At 40.4% G+C, this 18,269-nt stretch overlaps 1 protein-coding gene across 1 annotated transcript in view; it reads right to left on the bottom strand.

The window, feature by feature from the left end:
• Positions 1–18,269, bottom strand: part of LOC112120571 (zinc finger protein GLIS1) — a 274,792-nt gene that overhangs the window by 26,767 nt on the left and 229,756 nt on the right. Inside the window, 2 exon segments of the mRNA XM_029911585.1 lie at positions 5,021–5,171; positions 16,773–16,905. Of these exon segments, the coding sequence (XP_029767445.1) occupies positions 5,021–5,171; positions 16,773–16,905 (284 nt within the window).

Here is an 18,269-nt window from a genome sequence, read left to right as displayed (position 1 = left end):
CTACCACCACAACCTCAAAGTGGGGGAAAGAAACGGGGACATTTTACAAGGCTCACATCTCAGGAGGGGAGTCTGAGCTGGTGGAGGGTTGACTGGGTGTTTCCACTGCTGGTTTTGAGGGAGGAAACCCTTTAGGCCTCGTTCGTGTTTGCACTATGCCCACTTCACGTCACTCTGGCAATGTAAAGAGGCCTTAAGATGGGAGGATCCTTTACACTGCCAGAGTGGCCATAGCAATAGATTTTCTCTTGCACATTTTTACCTTAAAAATATCAGGAATATCAAGTCTGGTCTTCCCTGGTTAAACAGCTGTTAGCAAGCACAAATAAATTAGCATTTTAAATGCTCTAACTAAAAATATCCTCTCTCATTTGTTCAGCTTTAAGACTTTTGTGATGTCATAATCTCATTAATTCTTCAGTCGCCATAGATTTTACATGGCGGATATGACCTAAATTGCTACAGAAGTGTGAACAATTAGTGTCCCAATCCTCCCTAAGGGATACATCACCCTTATTGGTAGAATTGTCATTATTTGTCAGTAGTCCTTGACTTCCTCCAGGAATGTAAATGCTATTTGCTATGTGTAATGCATATGACCAAGGTCACATAGCCATATGCAAAATGACTGAGTTCAAAGACTTTAATGGGACCTTGCTCCAACTCCATATACTGAAGGGAAATTCAGTTTTGCTGATCCATGGGCAAAAAAATGTAATGGATCCTGAGCAAGAGTGCCTAAACCTCATGACCTTCTGTTAGCAAGGTTTACAATTACATGATAATTGGTGCTGTTAATGTATGCTGAATTATAAGATTATCTACTTTTCTTTTTCAAACCATGTAATAATGCTGTGGAGATTACACTATACTGTGTGGTGTTTATCTGTAGGGTGAACAAGATCTTGCAATACTTGGAACAATTTATACCAATGGCTCATAAAGTCTGAATGACTACTACTCTACAATAGTTTAGTGATCTGAAAATAAAAGCATAGAGAACTGTATTTCATAAACCACCCTCTATTACTTCATAAACAAGACCCTTCTTTATGTATTTGTGCGCATATTCTACAAAAGAGGGGGACATATATATAGCAAAACAGATGCCTTGTTTATATTAGAAAAGTGCACCAGTTTAATTAAATCAATACATATACTGATCTTGTTAAACTGCTATAAACTCCTGATGGAACCCACTCAGACTAGTTTAGCTAAATTAATATACACAAAGGTTAAAGTTGGTAACTTATCACTGCAAGCTAAATTAGTAGTCTAAACCAGTTCAAGTGGGTCTACACTGGGGTGTCCACAAATTTAACTAGATGGATTTTTTAAACTGGTTTAGTTACATTCATGAAAATGTTGTAGTATAGACCAGGCCAGGCATAACATCAATATAGTGAAGCCAAAGGTTAATACTGGGAGCTGTTTTTCTATCTTCAGGGTGCTACAAATAAAAATTTACTGTCTTTGCAACTGCTGAAGTTAAACAGTTTTGACATTACTTATAGCATTTGCCATAAATAATGTTAAAGTAACACTTCACTACCTGAAATTAAAAAACAAACAAAAATAACTTGGATCACACAAGCCCTACTTTCTACATGCCAAAATACTCCTAAATCATACATTTCTACTTTAATTAATATTAGTATAAATTAATGTAAAATTACTAGATCCAGCAAACTGTGCACTTCATACCACAATTTAAAAAAATTCCATACATATCATATAAAGCCAGTGTAAATATATTTGGTAATGATGTCAGATTCTGTTAGAACATTTTCAAGTGAATTAGATAATTTTGTCAAACTATTTAAATGTCTTAGCAAACCATTTGGGAAAACTGAGTGCTACACTTGGTATTGACTTTGGCAAAGGATGGTAGAACATAGTGTTTTGTTTTGTTTTTTTTAAAAGCCTTTAAATCAAATTCTGAATCTTCTGTCAACCTTGAGTAGACTATTTGTACTCTGTCCTGTGTAGCTTTTGGCATCTCACATATTTGATGACTCAATAATTACACTTTTTGATAGTAATCATTCTGGTTCATTCCAAAGACTTAAACTCTGGAATCCAATCTTGTCATTACATTGATTCACAGTATAGTAATTCTTTAAATGTACCTAAACATGGATGCAGAGATAGGTGATGAATGAGGCAAAATACTATATGTATGTCAAAAGTGTAACGCAGTTCATATAGAGTTTTTAATGTTTATTTCTCTTCATGCAGTGTATGTTTTTATCTGAATAAAGATACAGAACTATTAACTGACAAAGACAGTCCCAATAATTCAGCAGCTCCAAGCATTAGATTATAGAGTGTTTTTGTTGATTAAATTAATGAATACTTTCATTTAGTATGGTCTTGTGTAACATATGAAATTTTGATTAGTTCAGACTATATTTTCTATCTTAAGTAAATGCTATTAAAATATGGTCTTTATTTCAGTATGTAATGAAAGTGTAAACAATTAAAATATAGCAAATGTATTTTATGGACTAGCTAATATAATGCCTAAAATAACAGTTTACTTTGACTATAGTAAATGCTATTTTAAATGCTGAAACATCCCCAGTCACTGTGTAACGAACAAAATGCCTTGTTTTAAAATAAACATTCAAACAACATGTTCCAGTCTTAGTTTTCTGATGGCTGGTTCATAGTTAGAACCCTGTTATTGTCTCAACCTTATATTATGTCATAGGAAATTAACTATAGTGTTTCTGTAACCACTTTGCATTTCTTAAACACATAAGCATTGAGAGATAATAAATCAGCACACTATTCTCACACAAGAACAAATGCTTATTCAGCAAAAACTGAAAAGCATTCCAATGTAAAACTCAAATTGTGACCAAAGCAAATGAATAGTTATCCGCTCCTGGCACTCACTAAGAAATCAAAACTTGTGTAGAAGGTTCCAATTAAAAACTGGATTCAGCATTTATTTTTATTTTTTTACTCAAAGGGAACTGATTTTCTCAGAATGAAGACAGCTCACATGCATCAATAAGAGTGAATCCATGCAGTCCAGAGCGCTCAGCTATAGAATCTGAAATACTGCTACAGTATGCTCTCACGTTAGCCATGTCTTTGGTTTTTATTATTGTTAGGGAGGTGAGCAAGTAAGTTCCAAATGTTAAAATGTCTTGAAAACAAACTCAGAACTCACCTGTGCAACTGGCATGTGAAATGTTTCCTTAGTTTGGTTATATTGTTTTCTCTTGGGATTTTTGGTGCTAATTTCACAAAAGGCCCACTTCCAGAACCACCACCCAGACTCAGTCATTGGCCAGTGTCCTGAGGATTTACATAGGGGTGAGTGGGAGGAAGAGATCCTTCTCCTCTTCTAGGTTGATGTGTTCCCCTCCCACAGGAGGAAAAAAATGGCCCTTGGATCTGCTTCATTGTGGATTTTCTCTCCCCATTCCTACTGTCAGTTCTCACTTCTACCTGTGGGTACGGCAAACCCTTGTGAAACTGCTCCACAACTGGTAGGGGATCTGTGACCCCTGAATGGAGACCCCTACCTCAGGCCCATGCTGTAGAATCATGCTGGGTCTGCTGCTGGGCAAGGGAGAGGTGAGAATTTGCTTCCCAGTGCATAGTTTAGAACCGGATCCACCCATCTTTTAAAACCAGCATGGAAACTGTTTGTTAAGGTGAAAATAAATGAGTGGCGCAAACATAAAAGTTTGACTCCTGGTTGTGGGGGGGACAGAGAGGATGGTCTTGTGGTTAAAGCACAGGACAGGCAGACAGGAGAGCTGGGCTCTCCCAGTCATCCTACGTGACACTGGGTATGTCTTTGAGGGACAGATGGGGTCTGGTCCTGTGTTGGTGCAAAAGGATGTGGGGGCAGGTGTGTGCTCAAGGACCCTTCCCACCATCATGTGCCCCTGCGCTGGGGGCAGCTGTAACGTGGCTGCGGCATACAGGCTCTATGTGAGGTGAGTACTGCCACTCTCTGCCTAAAAGGGAGGATGAAGGTACTTTCCCCATCCACTGCACTGGCCAGAAGAGAGGACTGGATGCAGGGGAGGAGGAGTCTAGGTTTATTGCAGTGTGCACTGCCCAAAGGCTCCAGGAGGAATTCCTCCTAGAGAGCCTGCTCCCTGGCCACGCCCCACTACTGTAGGACTGCACCTTAAGGGTACAATTAAATTCGTAATCTCTCTAGGTTTCAGTTTCCTCAGCTACATATTGGGGTTGAGGAGGGACAGTGATGACATTGGAATGGGACAGAAGAAATCTACATTAAATACCGGGCACTGCTAAAGATCTTGGGCAAGCCGGTGTGTCTGAGTTCCCCATCAGTAAAATGAGGAGAGTGCTCTTGTCCATGACGGGGTATTGGAATTAAAATTCATTACTATGTGAGCTGTTCAGATACGACCAATAAGGGCACCAGCTAGGAATCTAGCCAGAGCGGTAGATCCCCTAGTTGTGAGGCTTACAGTAATTCCTTCCTGTTTGTAAAGTGCTTTGAGAGCCTTGGATAGAAGGGGTAAGATACTGTAAGAAAACATTATCTATTAATACAACATATAAGGAACGGCTTCATGTAGATTTCACTGGGTCGGGTCCCACTCTCAGCACTTCAGCACAGCAGTTATGTACCAGAGAGAGACAGCCTGCAATCCTTAAACAAATAGTTCTCACTCAGGCAACCATTGCCTTACGATTCTACAGGCTGCTGAGATGGGGGTGGGTATCCCAGTGAAGTCAAGAGGAGCCCTGTGCACATAGCCACAGCAGTAACATGCCACCAAGGAAGAGTATTTAAAAATAAAATAATTATAAAATCTCAATGCAGTGACACAGTATGAAGAACAATCTAAAATTGTTTTTAAAACAAGGAAATGAAGATGTTCAATCTAGACCCATTCTGAGTATTCATACCATACTCAGTAAACTTCTTAATGCATTGAACAGAGTTTGACATGAACCCAACGACATGGGATTAAGTACATATTTGTAGTGTGATGGCATGCTTGCTTAAAGTACATACCCTTCCCTCGTACTCTCCAAAGGTAACAGATGATGGTGTGGACTGGCAAGGGTTGATTCCAGTGGATGGTGTCTTGAGGGGATGTCATGAGTAGGTGGCAGGAGACCTGGTGATGGTCCATTATGGTTAGCACTGGAACCAGTGTACATGCCTGTGAGGCAAACAAATGTAATTTTGCAAACTAAAATGAACATCCTGAAGATGGAAGGTTTGTTTCATATCCTATTAGATTAGATGTCTACCACTGAAAAATAACCTCTTTTTATAAAAAGAATGTTTTTCAACTTCTAAAGCACCTCTCAGTATGGAAGTAACCTTTATCTTAATTTGAGAACAACAAAAAGCCCTTGATTAAATTTAATACAGCACTTTCATTATTCTTCTAAATCTGAATCTAATCAGTGGTATTTCCTATGACCACTCATTTTAGACTTTGTGTGTCTAATTTTCCTTTAGCTAGCACCATTGTACATTCAAAGTAACTCCACTGATGCCCATGGTGTAAACCTGATGCGAGATCACTCTGTCCTAAGTCTCATGTCGAGGCTGGCAGGGAAATCACTGATCTACAGTTTGTTTGGGGAAGGGGACAGGGCAGGGGAGATTTTGGTAACTTTGAATGAAGAAATCACCCAGAGATTCCCAGGCAGAGATTACCCTGCATCCTGCCATTATCAGATGCGGAAACAGAGTTTGACTCTCCATGGTAAAGGCCTCAGGGCCTGCCAGTAAATCTGGCAGAGCCTTTGGGATCTGTGTGAGGCAAAGGCCATCTGTGCAGAGACCATGTACACATACTTCAACTCTGGCACCCCAGCAGTGCCCTCCTGGCTCTCTGCCAATGAAGCCAAGCTACTATGGATGCCCTCAGACTGTGGCTTCCCTAGGGTCTCTCATGGGAAGGTGCCTGTGGGAAACTTCAGACTTCTGGGATCTGTTTAACTTTTTCATGTAAGCGTCATGGGGCATGAAGTGAGGTCAGCAGTGGGAAGATGCATATTTCCCTGGCCTGCCCTGATTCCAGCCCTTTCCCCATAGACCGTGGACTGTGGAAAGCTGGCTCCACAGGGCTGGGGCTAGTTCTGGTGCTGCAGAGACTAGAGAGGTGCTGTCTAGAGAGGGGGAAATCTGCATGTGGTGGATCCCATCAGGTGGAGTGAGCTGGCCCAAGGCCACTTCCCAGTCCAGGTGCCTGAGCCTTCAACCTCTTGCTCATGTGACTGGTACTCCTCTAGCAAACAGTTCAATTGATGGAAATGGGACTACTCTCCTGGGGGAAAATTGGCAGGACTGGCGAGCAGGTGCTGATTAAAATATGTAATTCCTTGATAACACTACATCACTCCACATAGTGAGAGTCCCAGAACCCAAAGCATTTTCTCTGCTACCCAAAAAATGTCGGCGTTTTAGTATTTCATTTAGAAATCACTTTAATTTGGAAATAAATCAACTAACTTTCTAGTAAAGCAGGAGTAGACACACTGAACCAATTTTAAAATAATACATCTTGAAGTAAATGGAATCTCAATGAATTAAACTAAAAATGGAATGAGGATGGCATTTAGGAGAATCACACCCTCAAAAATGAGGAAATTACACATCAGGGCTGTCAGCCTGAGTTACACGATGAGGCATACCAATAATAAAAATTGTATGACGACTTGCAAGTTGCCACGGAGACAAAGTGATGTTTTCTTTAAAGTTATGATGAGTTTACGTGGCACATTAGGCGGTCCCACATGGTCTACGGAATGTATTGTGGCAATATATAAGGGAGCTTGCTACCTGTCTTTTACAAAGATAGGCCCAGATCCTCTGAACACATACACACGAGTCCTTGACCAAAGTTCATTGAAGTCAATGACAGCCCTTCCCTTGATTTTGGATCAGGCCTATGAGTAGCACCATTGAGCTGAAGGGGACTACATACATGCGTGTTTGTAAGAAGAGGACTCGTTTGCAAAGCCATTTGACTAATATCATGTATGTTGTATGACAGAGAACTTAGGAATACATGACAGCGTATTTCCACCTGTGGAGAAAATAGCTTTATATTAGTTCTCATTTATTCTTTGCTTAAACAGAATGCATCAGCATCTTTCACAACAGATGACTCTACCTCTGTTTCTATTGCTATATCAGATGTTTACAGGTTCAAGAGTGCACTCTGTTGGTTAAAGGTTTTTTATCAAGTTAGGTCATCAACATACAAATGGATCTGCCTGTATTTAATCACAGACAATTTTATTACAACATATATTTATGAGCTTCTCCTTGCTGGTGCCTAGTTTCACACTATAATAGTATATAGACTTAGTATGACTCTGATCAATTGGTTCATTTTATTGAAGATTGAATGGAAAATTTTTAGCAAATTCATGCCCCAATCCTATAAACACTCACAAACATGGTAATGGGACAACTCACATGCTTACAGTTCAGCAAGTGTAGGTTTGGAGCCATTGCAGGGTTGGGGCCCTTTGTGATGCTTCTTCTAATGATTTGGAAAGTGATTTGATGAATGAGTTGAAATTTTAAATATGAAGGGAAATAAATAATTTACTGAGTTTGTTTCTGTTTAATTACAGTGACCTTATCCATATGTACTTTTCTGTTTTAAACTGATATTGGATTACCTCTGGCTGTTTTAACTATAGAGTTATATATATTTCTTCTTTTACATAACATTTTGAGAACCACATTCATGTCTGCATCTCTGGGTTGCTAGAAAGATTAACTTTCTAATATGAATAAACTGGTGTAAATTTCTCTTTTTGAAAGATCAATATAATAATTTTAAAACTGTACAAACTTTCTGTTTGTAAAAAACAAAATCTGTTTGAAGTGTTATACAAGACCTTGAATGCTTTAAGAATATCCAGGCCAAAATTAGACTTCAAAGAACTACGTTTTTAAAAAGTAGCAGCAGAGATATTGAGACTTGAAAAGTAGCTATTGCATATACATGATAATTACGTTCATAGCAATTTAACTTTTTTCTTTTGCTGCCATGACTCCATAATACACAAGATTCTGATGGTGTGCCCATTGACTTCAATGGGAGCTTTGCCTTCAAACAGGACAAATCATCTAGCCTAAGGCTATGATTTTTGGCTTAATTGATCCAGTTGAAGTCAGTGGTAAAGCTCCTATTGACTTGAATGGGAGCAGAGTTAGGTCAATGCTGAGCACATCTGAAAATCCCCCCTAATAAATGTATACTGTTATATAAAAGCATATATCTATTATTTCTGACAGCACCCACAAGTGTGCTAAACCCCCGCACAGACACACACAGGCTACGTCTTCACTACCCGCCGATCCGGCGGGTAGCAATCGGTTTATCGGGGATCGACTTACCGCGTCTCGTGAGGACGCGGTAAAATCGATCCCTGATCGCTCTGCCGTCGACTCCGGAAATCCACCTCGACAAGAGGCGGCAGCGGAGTCGGCGGCAGCGGTCGGCTTTCCCCCGTCCTCACCACCAGGTAAGCCGACCTAAAATACGCAACTTCAGCTACGGTATTCACGTAGCTGAAGTTGCGTATCTTAGGTCGGAACCCCGCTGTAGTGTAGACCTAGCCAATGAAACATGATCCCTACCCTGAAGGGCTGACAAGTTAAAAACAGACATGACGGAATAAGGAGGGAATAACCAGACAGTAGGGAGGACTGGGTCCTTCCCCTCCCTAGTCCTTAGGGTCTCTCCTCCCCACCAAGCGCATAGTCCAGTCAATCAGGCTGAGTATGCTGGGAAAGAGAGCTGGGTGTCATTTGTGTATTGATGGTACCAACATCCAAAGCTCTCCCATTGGCATTACACAGATGTAGAATTGGTAAGCGAGAAGTCAGATCCATATGGAATCTGTGAGCGAGCTCTCTGGGCAGATGAGCAACTGCTCATCATCAACGTCTGTTTGTTTCTCTCAGGCTAGGTCTACACTACCCGCCTGAATCGGCGGGTAGAAATCGACCTCTCGGGGATCGATTTATCGCGTCCCGTCAGGATGCGACAATCGATCCCCGAATCGACGCTCTTACTCCACCAGCGAAGGTGGGAGTAAGAGCCGTCGACGGGAAGCCGCGGAGGTCGATTTTGCCGCCGTCCTCACAGCGGGGTAAGTCGGCTGCGATACGTCGAATTCAGCTACGTTATTCGCGTAGCTGAATTTGCGTATCTTAAATCGACCCCCCCCGTAATGAAGACGTAGCCTCAGATTAAAGCGTAGAACCATAAAGCAAGATTCCATCCACCTTTGCCAGGGTCTGCAGATAAGTTAAAAGCTCCCCCGCCCCCATGAACAACAGTGTTAAAAGCAGACCTAAATGAATCTTGGGCACATGATCTTTGCCCACTGCTAGGGGGAAATGATCAACTAAGCCAGTGAAATCAGCTCTGTCTCAGCATCTAAAACCAGACTGAAAAGGTCTGGAAAGTTCAGATGCTTCCAGATGATGCTAGAACTGATTTGTTGTCACCTTCTCAGCAATCTTATTTCAGTACAGAAGGTTAATGGCAGGAAGGGTCACTGTCCTAGAAGGGGTTCAGATCCCCTCCCCTTACAACATACTGATTTTCACATTGCAAAAGTCTTCCTACCAGTTTACACATTTGTTGGCAGTCTGAAGCTATGACAAATGCTCATTAGACGTAGACTTTGAGCCAGAAGATCACACCTAGATGTTCTTCTTACACAGATTGAACTCAGGTAAATTGGAGGGACAGTGTAGAGCAAAATACAGTACGTGTTCTGTGAATAAACAGACATTCTCTCTCCACAGCTGTGAGACTGGCACCTTTCACTATCAATAATTCACTTAAAAATTAAAAACGAAGTGAATGATAGCTTTATCTGCGCAGCAGCTGGTGAACATGCATGCATATTCTACATTCTTGGATGGAGCTTGGGGTCTATAATGTTTAATGGCTTTCTCATGGTCTGTCTTATTGTCTCAACTATTGACTATAATTTCAGTTGTTTGTTGGGTCTGGCTCAAGGAAGGATAACTTTCTTCCTTATTGGCTGGATGCTAATAAAAGACCTGAGCCTAAGAAGTGTGGTCTGTCCTCAGATTGCATTTAATTAAATAAATAAAAGCCAGAGGGATTGGAGGATGTGCAGCACCTACCAGGAATGGGGCCAGAGTAATTAAGAACAAATCATAAACTTTGATGTGCCCCCACAGAGAAGCAGAGGGACATAACACACACACACACACCCTCTCTGCCCTGGGTGGTCTAGTGAACTGAACATGCTCCATGGAGCTGCTCTTCATGCATGTGGGTGAGAAGTATGTAGAGATGGGCAAGAAATGGGCAGAGTTTTGATTCTGTCCCCTCCAACATGCCAGTCAGTATAGCTGGGATGTCCCATATGGGTAACTATTCTCTCATTGGTATGAACCAGTACAGATGATTTCCCACTAGAGCAATGTGGGAGGGACCAGGGAAGGCACTGTCACTCCGAATCACCATTTTACCCCTGGGCTGCTCCCGGGGCAGTGCACCCATGTGTCCATCCTTCTCACTATGCGAAGTCACTATCTAGTCTCCAGTAAAATAAGGATGCAAAGATTAAATGTGTTTAAAGGTTGTAGGGTGTCCCTAGGGCTGTGCATGTTCATTGAACTTGTAGTGCAGTAAACAGAAATATGGCTTGATTTCTTGAACTACGTAGAGCTTGTGCATAGCAAGAAAGCTGAAATACAGAGAAATAATTGACACTACTGTTCACTTTGCTAGCATACTGTTTTTGCCTATAATTAGGAGTACATTTAGGGTCATGTGGCACACAATGGAATAGACGAGTTACTAGTAGATTCCATGTCAGGCTGCAACAAGAAATTAGTCATTTCTGTTGAGTCATTGTGAACCAAACTTCTATTTAGTTAAAGTGAATACATTTCTATTTATGTTATTACTGCAAAGAAAGGCCGCTTAGAAAATACACTAACTTTATTTCCTTCACAGTGTTAGGTCTTATTCTGAAATATCAGCATTGCTCAATGGAATTCATTTTTAACCATCAAGTGCTTTGAACTGCATATTTTCACTTCAGTTTCAAGACACACTGGAAGTTTAGATTTGTTGCAATTTTGATGTCTTGATTGCTTCCTCGGGCAGACCCACCCCTTGGAAGCTCAGCCTGCGCGAGGACCGAAAGAGCAAGCCCAGCATTCTTTGAGGTAGTCATAACATTTTAGGTGTCACACTGGCAGGGAAGAATGCATATGTACAGTATTGCACAGTGTAGCACCAGGTATCTTCTTACAAAGTGGGGTGTGGCCAGAGGGGCCAAAGAGAGGAGAACTCTGGCACCTCTTGTGCTCTGGGGATGCATCTAGTCTGAAAATACAGACTCTGTATTTACATTGCAAAAAATGGTGCAGAGAGCAGCAGTTGCTATTCCATCTCTGGCTATTCCAACTGGGATAGTGCAGCTGAACAGGTTGGAGGTGTGAATTCCATCCTCCAGCCATGGTAGAGTCCTCCATGTGAAGCTGGTTTACTATGCAGGAAGGGAAGAAAGTGAGCTCTTTGGGGTAGGGACTGTCTTCCAATATGCGTGGCTAGCACCCAGTAAACTGATGATAATCAAACTAAAGTTAATATCAATCTCTAGGGATAACAGTTGACCATTTATGGCCCAATCCTGCTCCCTCTGAGATCAATTTTTCTCTTAATGGAAGCAGACTCAGATCCACATTCTGCAAAATTTCATTGTCTCTCCTAGAAAATCTATATGTATGAAAAACTCTGTGACCATGGCAAATCTCCCAAAAGGCTGCAATTTCGTCTTTTCTCAATGTTTGTAAAATTTTTCTTCCCGTTTTTTTTTTTTAAACAGAGAACTGTCTCCTAGCTGCAGAGAGTTGCATGAAAGCCTTATAAATTACTGATGCCTGCTGTCGCGATCCAGTTTGGGACTGTGCATCTCAGGCCTCTTAACATATTAGCCACTTCAGTTTATAAATACATGTCATCAATCAACATTTTAAATGATTTAACCTTTAGCCTTAACATCTGTTCCCAAACCAGTGCTCTGAGCATCTGTGATTAGTGCCGTTTCACGACGTGTGCCAAGTAAGAGCAAAAATCAATAATAAAAATGCAAGCCCAGATAGGACTTGAATGGAGATAGAAGCAGCATTTAAAGCTTCCCTTGCCATAGATGATGCTCAGTCTCTGGCTATAGTGCTCTTCCTCCAACAATCTCTGTGGCATATTTGAGGTTTAAATTAGGCAACAGTGAAGCAATCTAGCAATGGAAATAAAAAGGAACGAGGTCTGAGCAGCTGCGTACTGTGGATTCCTCCTCATGCCACAGAGCATTCTTTCCCCGTAATATCTGCCATTGGCCTAAGCACAAGCCTGCTTTGAAGTTGGACACAGGGGATGGGAACTTTTTAAACATTTCATTTCTGCATTGTTGGCTTTCATCTCTGACATACTTAAAATATGCTGCAGCTTTAACTTGGGGAAAAAAAGTCCCCAGTAATTCAAGAAATCCCAGAGGCCCAGGGCTCTGCACATTAATATTGTGGTTTCTTTGAAAAAATACATGTGCATTTTCAAGTGGAATGAAAAGGACATTATATATTTGTCCATGTGGTATACCATATACCATGCCGTAGCCTGATTTGTCCTGGAATATTACTGTTGCTTATTTGAAAGAGTGAACATATCATTACAAACTATAGGCGACTGTGTGAATATCCTTTTACTTTGATTCGGTAATGTTCAGCATTATAGTATATATGCTCTAAATGATGATGGATCATTTTTGCCACTGGAATAGTGGGGCAGGTAATATGAGGTAACTTCTGTTTCACTGTAAAATAGTCTCTCCACCTTGATTTATTTCCTCTGTCTCTTTCTCATATGGAATATGTGATGGGGCCTCATATGGAGTAATGTGACCTGGTGGAAGTATAGGAAGAGATTTACTAAAACTAGATTTTAAAAATACCCCAGTGACAGATTAGATATAGTCAGCCAAGAAATCATATTGGGGACGGATTGGCATTATTGAGAAACACGGGATATTCATGAACTAGAGCAGGGGTCGGCAACCTTTCAGAAGTGGGGTGCCGAGTCTTCATTTATTCACTCTAATTTAAGGTTTCGCGTGCCAGTACTACATTTTAATGTTTTTAGAAGGTCTCTTTCTCTAAGTCTATAATATATAACTAAACTATTGTTGTACGTAAAGTAAATAAGGTTTTTAAAATGTTTAAGAAGCTTCTTTTAAAATTAAATTAAAATGCAGAGCCCCCTGGACCAGTGGCCAGGACCCGGGCAGTGTGAGTGCCACTGAAAATCAGCTCGCATGCCACCTTCGGCACGCGCGCCATAGGTTGCCTACTCCTGAACTAGAGCAATTTTACTTCTAAGACTGTGACTCAGAGCTGCATAAAGCCAGGTTTCCAAATGAGCTGAGCTTCCATTTAGACACCAAAAAATAGCAAAGTCTGACACTGTGAGGGGAGAGCCAGCAGCAGCAGCCTTCTGGAGGATCAAACACCAGGGTTGACCTGAAATGTTGTGTGTCAGGGAGAAAGGGATGAGGCTTTAACAGCTTGGAGAAATATGAGCATCCTATTCTCTGTTCTTTCTTCTGTAACATCAGAAGGGGTGGGGCCAAGCTGGGCAAAGTTGTGGTGGGAGGGGTGTCTCAGGCTTCAGGCTCAGAAGCGAGGTATGGTCTCCGTACCATTTATCTGTGAGCTCAATTTTCTCCCTGTTTTCTAACACATTTTGTTTTACTGAGGACCTTTGGGATCTTAGACTGGTCCTGGCACTATTCACTGCAATCCATCCTGCGGAGACATAAATGATCCTTCAGTTTCTTCACAGAAGAGTTGAAGCGGTTGGGGAAATCCACACAAGGCTCTCAGCTAATGGCACCGACCAAGAAACCGATCCTGGAGGTGCTGCTAGCGCCCTCATGAGTTTGAAGAGCCCAGGTGATAAAGTTAAAATGATTCCTCCACATTCCTATAGTTCCTACATCTTCCTGCCACACTGAATGAAGGAATGTAACAATACTCGAGAGCATTCTGTGTCATCACAGAATCCCAGTAACATCATGAGCATTAAAAGTCACTATCCTTTCCTATTACATCTTATTCTCAGGGAGTTATAATTCAGCTATTTTAATTTACAATAGGGTAAAAGTGGTTATAGAAGGTGTCAACCAGGATACTATCTTTTTTTGAAAACCTGGACTGGTAAAAAGCTGAAGATTTTTGTAGATTCAGATGCTTCTCAGAGTTGCTCTAACAAAGCACGCAAGGGACACTAGGACCCCTTGTGATGTCTGAGGAACTCAGCGCCAGGAATTCTTGTATTGTAACCCCAGTTCACCATGGACTCCGTGTCTGTCTGTGAACAAAATCATTTAGGGTTTAACTATATTAGAAAATGTGCACCAATGTAACTAGATCGGTTTAAAATCGATCAATGACACCAGTGCAAACATCTTATATAGATGCACTTAAACTGGTTTAAATTTCACTTGAATCAGTTTAAGTCATGCTTAAAGTGACTTAAGTTAATGCTATATTAATCTAAATTGATTTAAATATGTCTGTGTTAAGGGTTTGCACCCACATAACTAGATTGATTTTAACACAGGGCAAGTTTTCTAATATAGACCAAGCCTTAGACGCACAATTTCAGAACTGACCTATTCTACTTTTGAGTGGCTCACTTTTAGAAACCCAACTTGAGAAACCCACGATGCCCCCCACTACATGGACTGCAAATTGGCCTCAGCTCTTATGCCTGGAGTCCATAGCCCCCCATCCCTCTGTGCATGCCTAAAGGACCATGGACAGTCTATCCATAACTGGTATTTATGTGGATAGCTATTTAAGCAAATACAGAATGAAAACAGCAAATTAATGTCTATTACATCCTTTTTCTGGAGATTCTATCCAGACCATACAAGGTGATGGATGTAAAATGATGTAATACATCTCTTCCATTTCTAATGTGCATCTGTGGTCAAAAAAGATGCTAGGATGTATAAGGAACAGGATGGAGAATAATATGGAAAATATTATAATGCCATTATATAAATCAATGGGCTGGCCTCATCTGGAATGCTCTGTGAAGTACTGGTCACCCCATCTCAAAAAGGACATATAGGGGATTCAGAGCCAGGTGACAAGAGTGATTAGGGGCCTAGAAAAACTCTTGTGAAGAAAGATCAAAAAGATTGGGACTGTTTACCTCAGAAAAGAGGCAAATATAAGGGGGCCTTGTAACAGTATATAAAGTGAATGGTCTAGAGAAGGTAGATGCTTTTGTTCCCACTCTCTTGTAACAGGAAAAAAAGGGGCATTTACTGAAATTGAATGCTGGCAAATTCAAAATTGATAAAAAGAAATTATTTCAGAAAACATGAACACTGGAACTCACTGCCACAGGATGTTGCTGAGGCCAAGAACTTAAGATTCAAAGCAAGACTGGACATTCATATGGACAAGAAGAACATCCAGAGTTATAACATAATAAAGTTAATAAAAAAGTGATATAAAACTTCAGGTTTCAAGTTTAAGTCAATCTCTAAGTATTAGGGATTATTATTATTTGTATTGAAGCAGGAGTCTCTGGACCAGGCCCCTATTGTGCTAGGTGCTGTACAACACAGAACAAAGAGACTGTCCTGGCACTGAGGCGCTTACAATCTAAGTAGGATGGGGGAAGATTATCCAACATTTGGCTATTGCAGGGTGTCTTGCACGTTCCTCTGAAGCATCTGGTGATGGTCACTTATGGGGACAGACTACTGGACTAGATGGACCATAGTTCTGATCCAATCTGGAAAATCTTATGCTACTAACTGCCACAGTATTTACTCTGTAGTACTGCAGCATCAAAAGAAGAATGGTATCAGGTCCATTGATAACGTATCATAGCAGTAGTCATCATCACCTTCATACCTAATAGTGACACAAGAATCCAATATGACATGAGTGAAAATCAGAGGCCAGGGGCCTACTGTGACCGGCTGGGAAGGGGAATGTAGAAGTGTCAGGGCTAATCTGTTTTCATCATTTAAAAAACAAAAAACAGTAAGCACTAGATCAAGGTGACGAACTTCCACTTTAGGAGGCTAAACCCAAAATTTAGATTCCCGCAAACCCCTGCTCAGACCAGCCCTGTAGGTACCTAAGTTTCCATTGGTAAAATTTCCCCTGTTTGTCATGCACAAAGCCACAACCTCACCCTTCTGGCAGCTCACCCATGAAGAGGCAGCAGGGATATTTTTGTAATGGAAGCAACTCCGGCACTCCAGATAACACCTATATCTCCACTGCCAAAAAAGGGATATATTTAATGTGGGATATCTGTTTGTGAGCAGAACAGTAAGTTTATCTGTGAATTTCTGTCTTTGTTAGGATTCCTGCTGTGCTTTAACATAGCTTGTGCATTTGTGTGCTGCTGAGACCAACACAAACTTAAAGAGATTGAGCATGATTTTCAAAGATGCTGAAGACCCACAACTTCATATAAAATTTAAGAGAGCAATGGTGCTCAGCATCTCTGAAAAATTTATAATTGGTAACCTGCGATATAATGGTGAAATAATGCACTATACATTTTTAACCTCATTTGTAACCTACATTCTGGTTTTTACAATCTTAAACATAATGGGCTGTTTTTCCACAGTGGCCCAAGATCTTTAATAATCCTTATTTAAAATGACACATATAACATCATATTTACTGGAATTATTCTTACCTGCTATTAGGTCATGGTGACCTATAGATCTACCACACTTCCCATCCAAAATGTGTTGTGAAGATGTGTGGAGTTGCTGTATAGCTAAGCATTCACTTAGTACATCTTGTTCAATATCAGTACATGAATGTAGCTGCAAGAGGAGGATAAAACAAAGAGATCTTATTTCAAAGTAAACCAAACTGTAGCTAATTGAATTCATATGTCTGTTTGGTTATAGCCTATGTATAGAAGGAAGGAACAAAATGTCATTCTTAGGAACTTAGTGTAATTGAGGATATACCCGGTACTAAGTATTTCTAATTAGAGGTCATTGGGTTTTCTTAAGCACACAAGTTAAGTGCTAATCTTACACCAACAGCATTTTGGTTCAGAAACAAAGTACCCTATGTTTCTTCAATTTTATGGCATAATTTAACTACATATTTCTAGCTCTCTGTAGTGTTTTGGGTTCTTTGGCAAAAGGTTTGCATTGTTTTTGAAACTGTGACACTTGGAAAGACTTTTGATAGGGAAAGAAAAGTGTTTTTGCTTATCAGATTAAAACTGGCGAAATAAGGCAATGTCGGTAATGTGTAAGAGGTATCACTGATGTGTCAGCTGGTCTCCATGTAAATTAATGCTCTGGCAAAAGTGTCTGTAGCATGCTCTGAAAACCACAACGTCGATCATATTAAAAACAGCAGGAGGGGAGAATTAAGAAAGAAAAGGATTTCTAATTCTCCTTCAAACATGCTTATGTTGCCAAATGTTTGTCATAATATAGTGCTCACATTACACAAATAGCCATCGTATTCTGTGGCCATTAATAGTTATTGTTTTGAAGTTTACAGTTTTGCATACCAATCTCCCCTGGGATTAGTTATTCTAAATGGAAGGTCCAGGCAAACCTATTTAGGGTTCTGTTATCCAGGCATTTGTTTTTTTTTAAGATAAATATCTAGCATTTTGGATAACAATCTGCAGCTGAAGCCAGTAAAACTTTAACTACTACTAAATTAACCACTAGCATCCTAGATTTTGTTCTCCTAAAAAAAAAATTGAGAAAGATCTAACAAACCTCCCCTAAGGTATGGACTAAATATTCAGGACTCCTCTGATGTAAATCTCTGCTCAGAACATTTTTCAAAAAATCAAAGATTGTGCTTATTGGTTGGATGTGTCAAACGTGTGGGCAGAGCAGCCTGTTAATTTTTCTTTCTTGGCTAAGTCACTTCTACTTAGAATTCAGCAAACATAGATAACAATGGACAGATCTGCCTTTGCTGAGTCATAAACTGCAAATGATGAAGCAAGTAAAAACAGCCATTTGCTCATTCTTCCTGTTTCAGATTGGAGATGGGAAGAGACTGGAGTCAGTTTTAGAAACATTGAACTATACTTTCAGTTGCACATTTCCCCCCTCCAATATGTTTAAGTGAAATATTTATTTTGCTTATTAGTTCTTTATTGATGATACATGCTTTACTTCATTTTCATAGAAGTCTGATCAAAATA

This window comes from Terrapene carolina, unplaced genomic scaffold (assembly GCF_002925995.2).
Source record: "Terrapene carolina triunguis isolate 2854851 unplaced genomic scaffold, T_m_triunguis-2.0 Scaffold102, whole genome shotgun sequence".
Taxonomy (NCBI): domain Eukaryota; kingdom Metazoa; phylum Chordata; order Testudines; family Emydidae; genus Terrapene; species Terrapene triunguis.
The sequence above is the reverse complement of the archived record's forward strand: the minus strand, read 5'-3'. Positions and strand labels throughout refer to the sequence as shown.